The 20,306-nt window shown below is 34.7% G+C and overlaps 1 protein-coding gene across 1 annotated transcript; it reads right to left on the reverse strand.

Annotated features, from left to right (window-relative positions):
- Nucleotides 1-18,089: 18,089 nt before the first annotated feature.
- On the reverse strand, nucleotides 18,090-18,632 carry LOC120613856 (60S ribosomal protein L17-like). Its single transcript, XM_039876525.1, has one exon. The coding sequence runs from the start codon at nucleotides 18,630-18,632 to the stop codon at nucleotides 18,117-18,119; it is 516 nt and encodes a 171-aa protein (XP_039732459.1). The 3' UTR covers nucleotides 18,090-18,116.
- Nucleotides 18,633-20,306: the final 1,674 nt, after the last annotated feature.

Here is a 20,306-nt window from a genome sequence, read left to right on the forward strand (position 1 = left end):
AGCAGTTTACACCCTTATTTGAATAGTTGTAGATGGCCACAACTCATTAAAGTCTGGATGAGAGAACAGGCAGCATATATAGCTTTAGTTTCATTGTGAAGACCTTTTTTGGACTAGTTCTATTCCCTTATGCTTTTAATAGTAATGAGGGAAGTCTCACTCTCTGTGTGTCCATTACTTAATGGAACTCTGAGAAAATGCCTAAAAATGTCTTTAGACTGGTATCTGATCTCCTTGTAATCTCCAAGGAGATTTATGTTCACCTTTTCCCTCATAAAATATATAATTACCTTACCATCCTCTAAACTGTAGTCCCTCCAACTGCTGGTAAGTTTTCTTTCAAAATAGCACTTTTCTTGTTTTTTTCAGGCATTACTTGACCTCATTTAGTCATCTATTAGCTTTCATTTTTATAGTGTTTCCAGCTGTTCTCTGTTGACCATCTTCCAGTTGCTTTGGCTGCCATCAGTAGTTGACATGTCAGGGGTCTCCTCTCTAAACTTTCAGAGATAGTCCATGCTATTAGGGACTTTAAGGAATGCTAGATCACAGCCTCTCATGCCTGCTGAAGTAAGAAATCAGATTTGACTGTTTAGTTTTGGGAGAGGGAAGGGGAATGATGCATAGTCCTATCTCCACTGATATACTTATAAGATGATCAGGGCACAGTTACCATCACTTTTCGTAAGGGCATTCTCCTCATTAGTTTCCCCATATCAAACATACCCCCAAAATACAGTACAGATACAGAAAGAATCTAATGGATCTCCATGGAGCAATAGAGCATAGGAAACATCAAGAATTTTAAAGTTAACTCAATTTTTCTTAGTGTACTACAGCAAGGTTAGCTGTAGACCTTGGCAACTAGCTCATGAAGACATCTCTCTCACCTTCACCTCTCTTCTTTCGCTTCCTCCTTCCCTCAACTCCTCAACTCAATTTCTCTTCTTCTCTCTCTTTTTTTTTCTTCTTCCTATTTCCCCTTCTGCCTACTGATCTCATGATCCAAACTTCTTCCTTGGGAAACTTCCCATGGTTTGCTTTCTCTTTTGTTTTAAAAACTCAAGCTCCCCACTCTTTCTTAAATGGAAATACTGTAACAGAGTGTTTTAAAAAAAAAAAAAAAAAAGATATATCCTGTATGGCATTAAACTACCCCAGCCTTCAGTGTAGGCCGTCTCTCTCCCCACCCCTTTATCCAGGGAGAATGGCCAGGAGTGGGAAGGGATCCAACTGGAGTCTTCTCACTCCCAAATCTCATACCCTCTAACAAGGAGATGGGGAGGTTTTCAACTGATCCCAATAGAGGACCCTGACACAGGGCATCTTTTATTACTGTTTTCTCACAACACACACAACATAACGGAGACCTGTATTCTGGATTTTTCAAAAACAAAGATAGGTCCTGCTAAGAAAAATAAAGTATTTCCTTGATGATAATAAAATGTTCATTAAATTCACAAAAATATAATTCTGTGTAATTTAAAAGAATAAATTCTCTAAAATCTTATGAAACTTTATACCCAGTATCACCTTATGAAGATGAGTTGTACAGAGAGAAAAGCAGACCCTGACTTATTCATCAAGAAGCATAAGAGACTCTGGGGGAAATAGAATTTGGGTGATCAAAGTTACATGTAAAAGTGACTTTTATGATCACTAAAATAAAAATATTTTATAAAGTAAATTATATAATACGTTTTACAGAGCTCAGATTATTAATGAGACATTAAAATTCATTTCTATTTACCATCCCTCAGTTTTCTATATGATAGCTTTAGTTTTCTCTGACTAAAACCTTCAGCAAACTATTTTATTTTGTTGTCTCAGCTGCAGAAAATATATATATATGTTTAGTTGTTTTTTGCCCCCAGCATCTGAGTTTTCATCCAAGTGTTAATGGCTATTTGATACATTGTTTAGAGTTATTTATATCCTCTGTAATTTCCTTCATAGTCCTGGAAATGAATAACAACTTGTTTGAGATAAAAAATATGGGGAAAATTTTTAATTAATATAATCAGTTATGCTGTAAAGGTAATTTCAACAGCTCTCCCTAACACATACGGCTATAGAATCTTAGCTCAGCCAAGAATGACTTTTGACCAAAGGATTTTTTTGTAGGCTGTCCGTCCACAGAATGTCCTAAGTTCAACTTTTCTAATAATCTCAGGAGTTCTAACACTCTGGTTGACCTTTACAATTCCCAAACTTTCTTGCAAGATCCTCTGTTCTTACTCTTGTCTGTTTTATTTCCCTTTTCTATTTTCGGTTTCTCTCTTTTCTCAATTATTCTCAAATATAAATGAGTCATAATTTGGAGGAATCAAAATGCTCTCTGCCATGGAAAAGCAAATAGAAATAAATTTTGGAATAAATTTTTCTGCCTCGTGGAGTTATGTAACTGCCACTCTAGTCCCAAGCACTCCTGTGTAGGATAAGAGAGTAAGTTTTAATAAAAGGTTAAGAGTGAAGTTTTAACATTAGTTTTTGTAAAAGGACACAGGGAAGAAAGAAATAATGGAAACTGTTGAAGGGCATCTGTTCCCTGACCAATCACTTGGACCAATTTTATATCCTTTATGGAAAATGGCACACGTCCAGAAAAGAGCTTGCTATTTCAAAGAGACTGAACAGAAATATTGCTGTTTCTGAACTGAGGTGACACAAGACAATGAAGAGTTGTTGAGATGGTAATTCCTCCTTGACTGTGCAGAACTCAGCACATCTCCAGCCCTACAACGCTGAACAGTTTGGATGCATCCCTGGACAGTATGCTTGGTGTGCACATTAGTATTCTTAATATGTGCTTTGCCATCACCCACGTAGGTGCTACACTTCTAGCAGCTTCACAGAGGAATCAGAAAAGGGAGGGAAGGAATTCATGATGCCATCTGTTGTTACAGATTATGACGTGAGTGTGAATTCCCATGATGCACCCCTATGGGCCCACAGAAATACATAAGGGAGCTATGTGGAATTTCTGCATGTGCAGTTTGAAATTTGGGTTATTAAGATTCATGTGATTTATTTTGTGTACATTTAGGTAAGGATTAGCGATAACTACCTCCTCACAAAGAGGGTTCCAAGTTGGAAAGGAGTTACCATATCTAGGATGTTTCTCTAGGTAAAAATTAATTGAAGCCTTTAAAAACTTTTCATAAATGTATTTATCACTAGTTCCAATTTAAGTAGCATACTGAAAAATAAGAAATTGACAAAAACTCAGGATTTTCATTTTCAAAAAGGCAATCAGAAAAAAATTGTCAAATTTTGAGTAGCCACAAAAAAAGCAGAAAGTAAAGGTAGAGATTTAGTGTAGAGACAATTCTCCAATCAAAAATACCTGCCCAAGGAAAAGGAATTTCAGAAGGAAAGTGGAAATTAAAAAAAAAAAAAAGGTTATATCAGATGAGCATTGTTTCAAATTGCTTACTTTGTAAACTAAAAAAAACTTTAATATTGATAACTTTGTAGTCAGAGACTCTCTTGGCAAGGCATCTCTCAATAGAATTATTGAGAAAGGAATGAAGAATCTGATGTTATAATTTGACAGTGTTTAAATGCCATTAAAAAAAGGAATATTTGTTATATGCTGTTAGAATGGGCATTACTCTGTAAATCTTTTCTGTTATTAATAGGGCATAATGTTAAATAGCTCATTTTCTGGAAACACATTTCCTGCATATAAATCTTACCTCCATCAATTTCTAGTTGTGTATCTTTAGTTTCTTTAGCTGTTAAGTAGAGATATAATAGCATCAACCCCACGAGTTGTTATGATGTTTAAATTAATGCATGAAATGTGGCCTACATATAACAACTAAGTTAAAAATATATATATTTTTTTAAAATTAACAATTATGATTTTTAAAAAGTAAATAAATACATTTTAGACTTAAAAAAATGATTTCTCTATTGCCAGCCCTAAAATATCATCTTTACTATAACCTTTTCATATTATTAATAAGAAAGGAAGGATATAACAAGCCTATTTAATGAGACTTTCTTAACTCATATGCAATTAAAAGATTAGGACAATCTTAAATGTTTCTTTCCCAAAGAAGAAGGCTGATAGCCAAGATATTTGTTGTAATTCATAAGCATGTATTTTTTAATTATATCATGTCCTAAAGCACTTGTTTATCTGTCATTACTTGAGAACAGTAGCTTATGGCAGGCAAAAATTTGAAACCTTCACATGGCCATCGTTATGAACCAGGAAATAGAGACTTAAGCAGAATCAGAAAAGCAGATATTCGATCTAAGTCAGGAGTCAGTACAAGACCTCACAGGAAGGTAGAATGACTCATGATTCTGTGCCTTCTAGAGTAATGCCTGATATAACTAACATGTTATCAAATCAAATACCTGCTACTGGACAGTCAAAAAATGATTGGATTTTTGTCTGGGAAACATGGTGGAGTGAGAGACATTCTCAGATCTCTCCCCTTGAAACGGCAATAAGCTGAACATCTAAAACTCAACAACAAACACCCACACTGCACACCAGCACATCTGAGCATGGGACCTGCTCATAAGAGCTACCACAGGTCAGAACCACAGATGTCGGGCAGTGGACTGGGACAAATAAAGAAGCTGCCTCTCGCAGCTGGGCTCCCTGCAGAAGGACGGGGAAGGGTGAAGGTGCAGCGACTTTCTTGAACAGTCCTGACTGGAAGTGCTTTGAGTTCCACGCAGCTAGCAGCAGGGCCTAGTCATCAAGGCAAAAGCAGAGAAGCAGGACAGGACCGCAGAGAAACAACAGTTGATTTTTACTGGCCCTGGTTTGGCTGAGCCGCAGCCCTCAACTCCCAACCCAGAGAGTCCTTCCCCTCATATTTTTCGAGACCAAACACTTCGGAGCCCAAGGGGAATCTGAGCAAACACTGCTTAGACTGAAGCATCCTCTCCCAACCTCTGGAGATCCTTGCAGGAAGAGGGGAAGGAAAGAAGGTGTGGTGAGTTCCCTGAAGAGCCTGCCCAGAAGTGCTGGACTTTTAGCAGCCGGCACCAGGGCCCAGTCATCAGGGCAGAAAGCAAAGAAGTGGGACGGGACCACAGAGAAACAACAGTTGATTTTTACCAGCCCTGGTTGCAAACCCGAGGCTGAACCACAACCCTTAACTCCCAACCCAGAGAGACTCTCTGCCCGTACCCTCTGAGACCCAACACTGCGGAACCCCAGGGCAATGTGAGCAAACACATCTGAGACTGTCGCTGACACTGAAAGGGAATGAAACTGAGAGTAGTGAGCCTGATAAATTGTCTAAAAGAAAGTAAAAAAGACATTATTTAGGCTTTATATAAAGCAAGGATCCAAGAGGCTTAGATGTCACCTACTGGAAACTAAAAGAAAAGTGCCTTCTTTGCAGCAGGCAAAAGAGAGCTCTTTATATAATAAATCTTCTTTCTGTGGAAAAAGCAAAATACACTTCCATTAATGCCCAGGTACAGAAATAGTCCACTAAACACCATGAACAACCAAGGTGACAAGGCATTTCAGAAAGAAAGAGAAAAATCTCCAGAAAAAAAGCTTACAGACATAAAAATATGGGACTGAAATGACAGAGAATTCAGAATGGTACTTCTGAAAAAACTCAGTGAGTTACAAAACGAGTCATGTCAACAATTTCAGGAATTGAAAAAACAAACAGATGAGCAGAGCAAGGAGATTGAAACCTTCAAAGAGAACAGAATAGAACTTCTGAAGATTAAAAACACACTGCAAGAGTTGAAAAATGAAATAGTAAGCTTGGGAAATAGAGTCGACCAAATGGAGGAAAGGATCAGTGATATCGAAGAGAGAAATCTAGAAATAAATCAGAAGAAAGAAGAGAGAAACTGAAGAATGAAAAATCATGAAAGAGAAACACAAGAACTAGCTGATACCATCAGGAGAGGAAACATAATAATAATGGGCATTCTCAAAGGAGAGGAAAAGGAGAAGGGACTAGAAAGTATTTTCAGACAAGTAGTTGATGAGAATTTCCCAAATCTAAGGAATGAACTGGAGCTTGATTTCAAGAAGACAACAGAACACCCAATTATCTCAATCTAAATTAGGCCTTCATCAAGACACATTGTGTAAAAGTTATCAAAAATCAATGACAAAGATAGAATTCTCAGGGCAGCCAGGGAGAGAAAAACGGTAACTTATAAAGGAAAACCCATTAGATTATCCTCAGACTTCTCAGCGTAAACCTTACAAGACAGAAAAAAATGGAATCAAATATTTAACCTATTAAGTGAAAGGAATTACCAGCCTAGAATAATGTATCCAGCTAAGCTCTCCTTTAGATATGAAGGAGAAATTAAGACCTTTCCAGACATACAGAAATTGATGGAATTCTCCATTACAAGGCCTGCACTACAGGAAATACTAAAAGGGGTAAGTTCACCTAAAATATAATGAAAAAAAAAACATAATTAGAAGTAAAGTGACTATCAGGCAATAGAAGCAGAGGAGTGCAACTCTTACTAAGAACAGCACATTTTAAGCTTAAATAATAAGAAAGAATTGCTATAGCAAGATAATAATGAACTTTCAGCATACATAGAAACAAACTGAGATAACAATGACTGAAAAGGGGAGGGTTCAAAGATCCATATTTGCAAAGGAGAATGCAGATAAGACACACACGTAAGAAAATGGATGACTGTATATATATAACTAAAATGTTCATATTTGCAATGGTAACCACACACCACAGAGTCAGAACTAAAGTATATAACATAAAACAATAAGAACCAGAAGCATAACCCACAAAAGCCAATCAAAATAAAAAAAAAAAACAGAACCATAAGAACAAGAAAAAAATGGAAACACCGAGATACCAAAAAGCAAAAGATAAAATGGCTATAAGAAGACTTCATATTTCAATAATCACCATAAATGTAAATGAACTGAACTCATCAATAAAAAAGCACAGAGTTGCAGAATGGATCAAAGAACAAAACCCAACCATATGTTGCCTCCAGGAGACATATTTCAGCTCTAAAGACAAATATACACTCAAAATGAAAGGGTGAAAAATGATATTTCAAGCAAATGGCATTCTGAGAAAAGCAGGAGTAGCGGTACTAATATTGAACGAAATAGACTTCAAAATAAAAAAGGTAAAGAAAAATACTGAGGGACAATTCGTAATGATAAAGGGAATCATGCACCAAGAAGACATAACACTTATTAATATCTATGCTCCCAATTAGGGAGCCCTAAAATATATAAAGCAATTACTAACAGAACTAAAGGGAGAAATACACTAAAACACTATTATGGCAGGGCACCTAAATACCCCATTCTGATCATCTAAACAGAAAATGTATAAGGAAATAACATCCTTAAATGATACATTAGACCAACTGGACATAATTGACATTTACAGACCTTCCATTTCAAAACAGCTGCTTATACACTATTATCTAGTGCACATGGTACATTCTCAAGAATTGACCACATACTGGGACACAGAAATAGCCTCAACAAATGCAATAGGGTTGAAATCATACCAACCATATTCTCTGATCATAAGGTTTTGAAACTAGAGATTAACTGTAAAAAGAAGTCAGGAAGAACCACAAATACCTGAAGATTGGACAACATACCACTGAAGAATAACTGGGTCAGAGAAGAAATAAAAAGAGAGATCGAGATACATGGAAACGAAAGATAAAGATAGTACAACATATCAAAACTTTTGGGGCATGGCAAAAGCAGTCATAAGGAAAAAAGTTCATATAATTACAGGCCTATCTTCAAAAACAAGAACGAGCCCAAATAAACAACCTAACACTTCATCTTAAAAAACTAGAAAAGGAAGAACAAATGAGGCCTAAAGACAGCAGAAGGAAATAAATCATCAAAATTAGAGCAGAAATAAATGAAAACAAAACAAAACAAAAAAGGCAATAGACAAAACAAATGCAACGAAGAGCTGGTTCTTTGAGGTTAATAAAATTGACAAACCCCTGGCTGACTCATTAAAGAAAAAAGAGAAAGGACACAATTAAACAAAATCAAAGAAGAAAGAGGGGAAATTACAACTGACATCGCAGAAATACAAAGGATCATGCAAGAATACTATGAAAAAGTATATAATACCAAATATAATAACCTAGAAGAAATGGATCAGTACTTAGAAAAATACAACCTTCTTACGCTGAATCAAGAAGATCTGAAAAATCTAAATAGACTGATCGGCACTTTGGAAATTGAAACAATCGTCAAAAACCTACAAAAAGTAAAAGGCCAAGATTAGCTGGTTTCACCCTTGAATTATACCAAACATTCAAAGAAGATTTAATACCTATTCTCCTCAAACTCTTCTAAGAAATAAAAGAGGAGGCAAGACTTCCCAACTTATTTTATGAGGCCAGTATTACTCTAATTCCAAAACCTGGTAAAGATAACACACACAAATAAGAAACTACAGACCAATATCTCTCATGAACACAAATGCAAAAATCCTAAATAAGATTCTAGCGAACTGAATACAGCAACATATTTAAAAGATTATACACCACAATCAAATGGGCTTCATCTTGGAGCACAGGGATGGTTCAACATATGCAAATCAATTAATGTGATACACTGCATAAACAAATTAAAAAATAAGAATCATGTGATCATATCAATAGATGCAGAAAAAGCCTTCAACAAGATACAGCATCCATTTATGATCAAAACACTTAACAAAATCAGTATAGAAGGAAAGTACCTTAACATACTAAAGGCCATCTATGACAAACCCTCAGTCAACATTATACTTAATGGTGAAAAACTAAAAACCTACCCTCTCAGATCGGGAACAAGGCAAGGCTGTCCACTATCGCCACTGTTATTCAATATAACATTGGAGATCCTAACAAGTGAAATCAGGCAAGAGAAAGATATAAAAGGCTCCAAATAGGAAACGAAGAAGTAGAACTGTCCTTATTTGTGGATGACATGATTCTCTATATAAAAAACCCTAAAGCCTCCACAAGAACAATAAGCAAATACAGTTAGGTCTCTGGATACAAAATCAACATTTAAAAATCCATAGCGTTGCTATACTCTAATAATGAAGCGTCAGAAAAAGAAGTGGAAAAAATAATTCCTTTTGCAAATGCAACAAAAAGAATAAAATACCTGGGAATAAATTTAATTAAACGTGTGAAGGACTTATATAATGAAAACTACAAGATCCTATTAAAAGAAATCGAAGACACAAAGAAATGGAAAGATATTCCATGTTCATGAATTGGAAGAATCAACATTGTTAAAAAGACCTTATTACTTAAAGCATTATACAGATTTAATACAATTCCCATCAAAATCCCATTGGTATTTTTTAAAGAAATAAAATAAAAAATCATCAGATTTGTATGGAAGCACAAAAGACTCAAAATTGTCAAAGCCATACTGAGAATCAAGAGCGAGGCTGGAGGCATCACTCTGCCTTACTTCAAATTATACTACAAAGTGACAGTAATCAAAAAGGCATGGCATTGGCAGAAAAACAGACACATGGACCAGTGGAACAGATTCGAGAGAACAGAAGTAAATCCATATTTATATGGGCAAATAATTATCGACAAAAAAGCCAAAAACATACAGTGGAGAAAGGAAAGCCTCTTCAATAAATGGTGCTAGGAAAACTGGAAGGCTACCTGCAAAAGAATGAAACTAGACTGTTGTTTATCAACACACACAAAAAATTAACTCAAAAGGGATTAAGGACCCTTATAAAACCTGAATCAATAAAATGCATAGAAGAAAACTCAAGGACCTTGGACTTAAAGAGGATTTTATGACCTCAGTGGCAAGGGAAGTAAAAGCAAAAATAAATGAATGGGACTACAACAAACTAAAAAGCTTCTGCTCAGCAAAAGAAACTGTCAACAAGGTAAAGAGACAACTCTCTGAATGGGAGAATATATTTGTAAGCAATATCTCCGATAAGGGCTTAGTATCCAAAATATACAAAGAACTCATACTATTCAATAACAAAAAAAACAAACGATCCAGTCAAAAAATGGGCAGAGGACCTGAACAGACACTTCTTCCTAGAAGACATACAAACGGCCATCAAATACATGAAAAGATGTTCAACATCGCTAGCTATTAGGGAAATGCAAATCAAAACCACAATGAGTCACCATCTCACACCTGTTAGAATAGCTATAATCAACAGGACAATTAATAACAAATGTTAGAGAAGATGTGGAGAAAAAGGAACCTTCATACACTGCTAATGAGACTGCAAATTGGTACAGCCACTATGGGAAACAGTATGGAGGTTCCCCAAAAAACTAAGAATAGATATACCATATGATCTAGCAATCCCTCTACTGGGTATTTACCCCAAAGACTTGAAAACCCATATCCAAAAAGATATTTGCACACTGATTTTCATAGCAGCATTATTCACAGTGGCCAGGACATGGAAACAACTGAAGTGTCCTATGATAGATGATTGGCTAAAGAAGCTGTGGTACATATATATAATGGAATATTACACAGTTATAAGAAGAGATGAAATACTGCCATTTATGACAACCTGGATGGACCTCGAGATAATCATGCTAAGCTAAATAAGCCAGATTGAAAAAGTGAAAATCACATTATATCACTTATATATGGGATATAAACCTAAAAGCAACAAATGAACAGGACAAATAGAGACTCATGGACATGGACAATGGACTAGTGGTTACCAGAGGGTAAAGTGTGGGGGGTGGGGGAGGTAAACGGGATAAAGGGTGTCAAATATAGTGGGATATGGGAAGGGTGAAGTGGGTCAAGTGGATCAAATTACATGGTAGCTGAAAGAAACTGGACTTCTATAGAATATATAGATGTCAAATTATAATGTACACCTGAAAATTATATAATTAAATTAACCAATGTTACCCCAATAAACTTAATAAAAATTTTTAAAAACCAGCAAAGAAAGAAGAAAAAATTATTGGATTTTCCAATGGACATTTCAATAAGCAAGATTTAGATAAAACCAATAGATTCAGGAAAATTGGTATCAAGATTCTTTTTAGGAAAAAGAAAGATAGAAAAAAGTATGTAAAGTTTCCTTCTTTACATTCATATATCTTTGAACTCTCTGCTATGTGCTAGAATATGAGTTGGTGCTTAGCAAATGAAGGGGATTTCCTGCTCAAAAAATCTATATAGTTAGCTAGCTAGTTTAGATAGACAGTAGATAGATGATAGATTATGGATGGATGGATGGATGGATGGATGGATGGATGGATGGATGGATGGTATAGATTGATAATAGATGATAGATAGATAGATAGATGATAGATAATAGATAATAGGTAGATAGAAAATGATATATTATTTAATATTCATAGAGGTTAACAAATAAACTATTAAATTCAGTAAAGACTAGCTCTACCTTACTGATTTTCCATATAACTGTCTCAAAATTATAGGAGACTTAGAGAAAATCTCACCTATGATTTTCCTTCAGTCTTAAAATACTGCAGTTTACTGTGTGGTCATGACATGCCAATCACTATTCTAAGAGACATGTATGTATTGCCAAGAGATAAGTAAGCATTCTACAGTTCTAGAATTAGGTACTCTCATAATCTCCATTGTATAGTTGGAAAAAAACTCAGTCTCAGGAAGGAAAAGTGAGTCATGCAAAATCACACAGTTCACATGTGTAAGTCTGTAGATTCAAACCCAGTTCTGCCTGATCCCATCCTGAGTACTTAGGCTTTACCACAAATCTACCCTCAAATCAGACCTTGAATTATTGCAGTGGATACCACCTGGGAAGCTTTCATAAATTCCAATGTCCAGGCTACACCTGGCACCGCGAATCTCTGGATTGAGACCCAGACATTCTTAAGTTTTTTTAAGTTTCCTAGATGAATCCAATGTGTAGCCCATGACTGAGAACAACAATTCCACACGAACAAAAGTTTGTGTCTTTGAACTTTGTTTTTTACATAAAACTGTCACAGAGGATCTCACATGATCTATTTTAATAAGTAAAAATATATTTTTTATTAAAAATTTATGTCCAAATTTATATCTAACCATTCTCAAGACTCTGGAATGCTTCTAAAAAGATTTAATCCAAATGTTTGTTTTCTCCTAGCATTTTGTCTTAGTTCATTTTTATTTTATAAATCAGAGTATTTTAATGCTAAGCAACTTTACAGTTTTCTATGATGATGGTTAAGGATTGGATATTTGGAGGTGTCATGTCTACTTTTGAGTCCTGTCTCCATCACTAATTTTGAGCAAATTAACCTCTTTATGCCTTAGTTTTATCATGTGTAAAACTGAATCAATAATAGTACCTAACTCATAGATCTGTGTCAAAACTGCATGGAAAGTAGTTCCAGAATAATTCCTGTCACATAGTAAAAAAACTGTAAATTTTAATTGTTGTTATTTTGCATGTAACAAGAGAATGTGCTTTCCTCTGTCATGTTCTAGTAATACAAATAGCTGTCTGATATTTCTACAATTTTTTCTCCTGCTTTATTAAGAAATTTTTAAAGCCAAAATTATCTAAATATTATTACCATTAAAAATATCTTATGAAACTAGTTTTTATGTAGTTTGCTTACCTTCTAGATGTCAATTTGTCAGTTGCTTTCTTACATGGTGTGCTCAGAAATCAGATACAGATGTGTCTTTCAGTCCTTCAGTCCTTAACATAAAGTAAAATTGCTACCAATTTTCTACAAAGGGACATGTTTTCCACATGGAAAGTTAATCTTAACAACTAGACCTTTATAAGCTTCCAGTATCTTCTTCTGAAGATATTATCACACCCAACATACTGATGCAGGGACTAAACGATAGAGAGTGGAAACTGGCACAAAACTCCTCCAGTTCTAATTTAACTGCTTTCCACAGTTCTTTAGGGCCTCTTAGATCTATTGTTTCTTTCTCCTTTGGTTTGTAGTATTTGTAATTATATTATTTAATGTTTTCAGTTAGCCCAGCCAAAATTCTTCCTTTATCACAGGATAAATAAATAGTCTGTAATTATTAACAGAAGCTAGTAAAGGAATGTTACTTTTTCAATGGTGATCTAAAATATTGAGAAGGCTCTCTCCAGCAACTCATGATCCGTAATTTTACAACTTCTTGGCACTATGTTCCTCTGTGCCAAGTAACAAACCAAGAAGGGAAGTAACAAATAGTAAACTAAGAATAGCAAGCCATAGTAAATGCTATGACTAGATTTTTATGCAACTATGTAAGCAGTATCATACAAGTTCTCTTCTATGTTGTTGGCTTTGCCTTGTGGAAATCCAGGTTACTATCCTCAGAGCCCTGTCATGAATACTCTAAGAAGGAATTTTTCAAAACAATTCTAAAGACATTCCAAATCCAAATTACCTGAATTCTCCTTGATAATCGCACTGGATAAAGTCAACAACTTGCCAAGCAAAAATGGTTTCTCTTCATAAAACTCACCGATTTGTCAAACAACGGAAGAAAAAACAGGCAGAGATTTCAGATGTTTACAAATTAATTATAATTTCATTCATTCATTTGTATAGCAGTTGCTACAACATGATCTGATTTTCACCTATCATTCCTTAGCACTTTATTATTATTGGTCTGTGCATAGCTCTCTGTTCATGTTTCTCCATTTTCTTTTCATCCTCCACCCCAAATATTATTCCTCCTCTCTCACTGACTCCCACACTGACATGTTTGATGTATGTCCTTCTAAGCCATCTTCTACAAATTAATTTACATATATATATATATATATATATATATATATATATATATATCCTTGTGTAGTTTTGGGTTTATAATTTACATTAAATGATGTTTTTTTCTCAACATAGTATTTTGGAGATCTATTTATATTGTTATATGCAGATTTATAACATGGTTTCTGACCACTGAAAAGTATTACAATTAGATTACATGATTATATCAAGTCATACACATTTTATTACCTATCACTCTGATGTACTTGATGATTTACAGAAAGTTAGGCTGTGACTGCAATCCAACAGGAATACTGAATATACTTACATTCCCAGTGTCGATTAGGAATGAGGCAGCAGTTGATGAAAGCTCACAGTAGAGAAACTATTCCTTTCTCCCAAAAGAAGAAAGAGGAAGGCAAGTATCATCCATCAGGGCTGCTCCAGTTGAAATGGAGATGGGGGACAAGAACATTTTTCAAGATTAACTATAGTTAATCCATTCCTCTGTAATTTGTGTAAGCCCTGCCTGGCCTTGCCTGTTAAACCTACCCTATCCACTGGGCCGAGAAGCTAACATTTAAGAGGACTGAAACCTTCCTGACTTTATTCACCAAATGCTTCTTCCTCAACCATCTTCATTTTCCATTTTCCAACCTGTTTGGTTTTCCATGCCCCATATTTCTGACCTTGTCTTTTGTCTATGCTTCAGGCTTGCTTTTTAAATCTGATACCTGATAAAGTTCTGGCTCAGATAATCTTCCTTTATCTGTGATTTGCATTCATTAAGCAGCTTCAGGAAACAACCCAGAGGTCTCAGATTTAAGCATAAAAGCCATTTGCAATATCAATATTTCAGTTGAGCTTGTTTCATTAGAAAGAATAGAAAAACTTGGATCAAATGAACAAAACTGATTGCAATTAGCTGCCAAGATTTGGGAGATATGAATGGTAAGATGCCATTCCTCTAGCAAAGAAAATCAATGGGTAGTACATTACCTTTCAAATTTCTGATTAGCCTACTTTAGTTAGACTATCATAAATCCATGAGAGATTTATTATAATACCCTATATTTCATCTTTAGTGCCCACATGAGATAATTTCATCAATTATCCTACATTATTAGTAATTCTTAAACATTTTCCGAAAATGAGTTCATTTTGTTGTGTTATTTCACCAAAGATATTTCTTCCCTGGGTTTTTTCAGTAATGAGGTGTGGACAAAAAAAGAAGTTCTATAGAAAGTAACCCCCCAGGGTGATCTAATCATAAGTTCCTAACTGAGCAGGTAATGGTGGGTAGTCAGTCACACTCCAGGACTATAACTACTGTAGTAAAAGGCTTGTCTTTGCCTTAAGCAAGCCCTCTCCCTTATTTCTGTACATCTGGGTTATTGCCCTTTGAAAAGTCCCTTTTCAGACACCTCCTTCTAAAGGGTGACCACCCTCAAGTAATTTTGTCAACTATCTTGTAATCTGATCCCTATCTTGCTTTCCCCCACCTTCATGTAATCTTCCTTACATTACCTCCTTAATTCCAAATGCATAAAAGAAGACTGCAAACATTCTTCTCAGTCTGTTGACATCTTGCTTCCAGATGTATCCTCTGTCTGACTTAAACTCACATAAAAATTTTTATAGATTCAGATGTTTCTATGTTGACAAAGGAAAAATATGGGTTGCTGCTTTTAATTGAATTGCTTACTAGATCTGAACAAAATCTTTGCTGGTTAAATGAGAGACCGACTACTCTTTAGTTCCAAAAAAGAAATGATACTTGCTTCTCCAACCCAAATAGCCAATGGGGGTGAATATAGATGTTCAGATTCCCAAATCTAGAGTGGCAGAAATGAGAGCCAGGAGTCCAGTGTGGTAATTCGGCTGATCCCAGAGAAGCCAGTGGGAGCTCTGGAGAGAAGGACAAGGCATCCTGCAATGGATTCACCTGAGAGAGGTGGACCAATTCTTTGAATATTGACAAGGTTCTGACCACATTTGGTAAGCTCTCGCTGGCCCTTCTGGGGTATTCTTAGGTGACTAACATCTTTGTGGGGTTGCCAGAGGAAAAATTTCTTCTAGGGTATAAAGCAGTCCTACATCTACAGCATTGGGCTTGTCTGGAGACATACGCATAAGGACTAGTTTCCTCTAGAAGTTCGTTCAGAGTCTACAGATCTCAAAATTAATATGGGATTGTGCCTCCAAGAACCTACAAACCTCATAACTTATGCTAACCTCCCATTAACACTAAGATGGCCAAGATGAGGATATTTGATACTTCTAAATTAATCTTAACACACACAATTAGAAAAAGTTAGTTATAAAATTAGTCAGAATGAACGGAAAACTTGTTTAATTGGTCTCTCAAAGCTTCAAAAAGAGGATTTAGATAAACGAATCAACCTATGTGATTTAGGTGGCAACCAAATTCTTTTCAGTTATTAAAAACGTTTGTTCTCATTTTAAAAGGGAGAAGGTGATTTGGAACTTGATTTGTCGAGGACAAATATAAACTGTGAATGCCTCCAAAACAAAATTTGGATCTAACTGTTTCCTAATTGTGTCTATCTGGGTGAGTCTCTATATGTGTGTTATAAATATGAGATAATTTTCTAGGTTTAATAAATTATTAAAATTATTTTAAAAGCACATGATGTAAGAATTGGATATTCTAAAATTTTCAGATATATATAAACTATCTTAAATTATTTTCAAGTTCATGTGATCTAAAATTAATCTTTAGTAAATTAAAGCTAGCTTAAATTTGTTGATTTAAGTAAAATAGACATGTCTTTATTTTGCTTTGATTTTACAAAGATAAATGATTAACTTTGATGTCAATCAAATATGTTTCTAGAGGTTAAAAAATTTCTTCATAAATTTGCCAAGCTGAAGAATGCTAATTGCTTACTTTTCATTAGAAACTGAGTTTTAAGGATTAAAATTTCAGTCTATGAAGGAATAACTTTATGGTATTTCAGACGGGTCCCTGGAACACCTCAAAAGATTTGTCTTTTATATTAAATTGCATAAGAAACAGTATAAAATAAGTGATGAAAACTTCTAATGTATATTATACGGAGTAAACAACGATTTGCAAATTAAACAAATAGTCAAGGCTATGAGAAACTCAAGACAACTACCTGATTCTTCCTGCTTCCCTAGCTTTTTCAGTTTTTACATTCCTTCATGCATCATAATGACTTTAAGTTGTACTTAAGTTAGATGGAAGAACTTATGAGCTGATATAGAAAGAAGATATCTTACACTGTTACCAAGGTTTGATAGCATCTCTTCAAGAAAATTCCAAATAGGTAACTGCTTCCTTTCAGTGAGCTCCCAGGAGATAAACACTTAAAGGATCATTGTCTGCCACCTAAAAATAGACATAGGTTTCATGAATACAAAGACTGTTACTAAAAAGGAAATTCTATTAATTTTATTTTTTAAAGAGTTTTGTTAAAATATAGTTTACATACAATATTGTATTAGTTTCAAGTATACACCATAGTTATTCAACATTAATATATCTTAAGAAATGATCCCCATAGTAAGTTCAGCAACCATCTGACACCATACAATGCTATCTCAATAGTATTAACTACATTCCCTATGCTGTACACCACATCCCCATGACCTATCTGTTTTATACCTGGAAGTTTGAACCTCTTATTCCTCTACATCGTTTCTCCCCTTTTTTTTATTTTTAAATTATAGTTGACATTTAATATTATTCTATATTAGTTTCAGATGTACAGCATAGTGGTTAGACATCTGTATAATTTTTGAACTAATGCCCCTGGCTAGTCTAATATATGCCTGGAACTATACATAGTTATTATCATATTAATGACTATCTCCCCTATGTTGTACTTTATATCTCCATGACTATTTCATAATTACCAATTTCTTCTTAATCCTTTCACCTTTTTCACTCCATTCCCCCATACCCTCTTCCATCTGGCAACCATCAGCTTGTACTCAATAAGCATATATAAGTCTGTTTCTGTTTTGTTTGTTTGTTTGTTTTTCTTTAGATTCAACATGTAAGTGAGATCATATGATATTTTTCACTCTCTGTCTGACTTTTTCCACTTAGCAAAATACCTTCCTGGTCCACCCATGTTGTCTCAAATGGTAATATTTCATTCTTTTGTATGGCTAAGTAATATTCCATTGTATGTATGTACCTCTTTTTCTTTCCAATAACCTATTCATGGGTACTTAGGTTGCTGCCATATCTTGGCTATTGTAAATAATGCTGCAATGAAAATAGGGGTGCATATATCTTTTCAAATTAGTATTTTGGATTTCTTCAGATAAATATCCAGATAGAATTGTTGAGTCATATAATAGTCCTATTTTTATTTTATTTTATTTTATTTTTTTACTTTATTAGCATTTATTTGATGCTAAATTTACTCCCGGGCCACGAGTTTTTGTTTCTTCAGTTTCTTCTGGGATTTCTTTTTCTTCTGTGCAACCTCCTCTTCTGGTTTAGGAACAATCTGCTCTTTTTCAGTAAGGATCATCTCAGTGTGGCAAGGAGAGCTCATGTAACTTCTGTGTCGCATCTTGGGAGCTTTGTTCACCTGAATGGGCTCAATGACCAGAGAATCTACATCTAAACCCTTAATTTCAACATCACTCCTTGCATTTTTAAGCATATGCAGCAAAAATTCAGGACTCTTTTTAGGCCACCAACCCTGCATCCACTCCCACTGTTTGGCCTGGTCACATGTACCAACTCCTCTACTGTAACGACAGATTGGCACACATTGCTGCTGTAAAGTGACATCCTTCAGATATTTGGTGGCTTTTTGAATATGCATACCCTGGATGGCCTGAGTGCTCTTAAAGTAAACACAAAGATTTGAACTTCTTAATTTGCATAATTTTGTGGGGTTTTCTGGGTCAAGTGAATAGTGAACCATTTTCAGAGGTCACTTCAGACCACTTAAGGAAAGAGCCTATTTTTAATTTTTGAGGAACCTCCATACTCTTTTCCATAGTGACAGCACTAATTTGCAATTCCAAAACAGTGAACAAGGGTTCCCTTTCTCCACACCCCTTCCAACACTTGTTCATTAATGATAGCCATTCTGACAGGTGTGAGGTAATATCTCATTGTAATTTTAATTTGCATTTCTCTGATGATTAATGACATTCATATCTTTTCATATGTCTATTGATAATTTGTATGTCTTATTTGCAGATATATCTATTCAGGTCCTCTACCAATTTTTTAATTGGATTGTGAATTTTTTGGCGTTAAGTTATATGAGTTCTTTATAAATTTTTGATATTAACTCCTTAGTAGATATATCATTGGCAAATATCTTCTCCTACTTAGTAGGCTGAATTTTCAATTTGTTGATTGTTTCCTTTGCTGGGCAAACACTTTTTAGTTTGATGTAGTCCCATTTGCTTATTTTTTCTTTTGTTTCCCTTGCCTGAGGTGGTATATCAGAAAAAGTATTACCAAGAGCAATGTCAGAGAGTTTACTACCTTTGTTTACTTCTAGAAGTTTTATGGTTTAGGGTCTCACATTTAAGTCTTTAATCCATTTTGAGTCTATTCTTATATATGGTGTAAGAAGGTGGTCCTGTTTCATTGTTTTGGTATGTATTTGTCCAATTTTCCCAGCATCACTTATTGAATAGACGATCTTTACCCTATTGTATATTCTTGCCTCCTTCATCACAGCTTAATTGACCATATAGGCATGTGTTTATTTCTGGGCTCTCTATTCTATTCCATTGATCCATGTGTCTGTTTTTATGCCAGTACCATGTTATTTTGATTTCTATAGCCTTTGAGTATAATTTAATATCAAGTGTTGTGATACAACCAACTTTGTTCTTCTCTCAAGATTGCTTTGGGTATTTGGGGTTGTTTGCGGCTCCATATAAATTTTAGGATTATTTATTCTAGTTCTCTGAAAAATGCCATTGGTATTTTGATAGAGATTGCGTTGAATCTATAGATTGCTGGGTATTATGGACATTATAACAATATTAATTATTCCTATTTATGAGCATAGTATATGCTCTCATTTATTTGTATTTTCTTCAATTTCTTTCTTCGATGTATTATAATTTTTGAGTATAAGTCTTTTGCCTCCTAGGTTAAATTTAAACTTAGATATTTTATTTTTTTGATGCAATTATAAATGAAATTTTTTCTTACTTTCTTTTTCTGATAATTCATTATTGGTATATAGAAATGTTATCAATTTCTGAATATTAATTTTGTATTCTGCTACTTTACTGAATTCATTTATCAGTTCTAAGGGGTTTTGTTTTTTGGTTGCATTTTTAGGGCTCTCTATGTAGAATATTATTTCATCTGCAGATAATGACAGTTTTACTTATTTCTTTCCAGTTTGAATGCCCTTTATTTCTCTTTCTTGGGTGATAGCTTTGGCTATTACTTTTAATACTATGTTGAATAAAAGTGGTGAAATGGACATCTTTGTCATGTTCCCAGTCTTAAGAAAAAGGCTTTTAGCTTTTCCCCATTGAGTATGATGTTTGCTGTGGGTTTGTCATTTCTAGCCTTTATTATGTTGAGGTATGTTCCTCAATTTTCAATTTGCTGAAGATTT

The sequence above is a fragment of the Pteropus medius genome, unplaced genomic scaffold (genome assembly GCF_902729225.1).
Source record: "Pteropus medius unplaced genomic scaffold, Ma_sr-lr_union100, whole genome shotgun sequence".
Lineage (NCBI taxonomy): Eukaryota > Metazoa > Chordata > Mammalia > Chiroptera > Pteropodidae > Pteropus > Pteropus medius.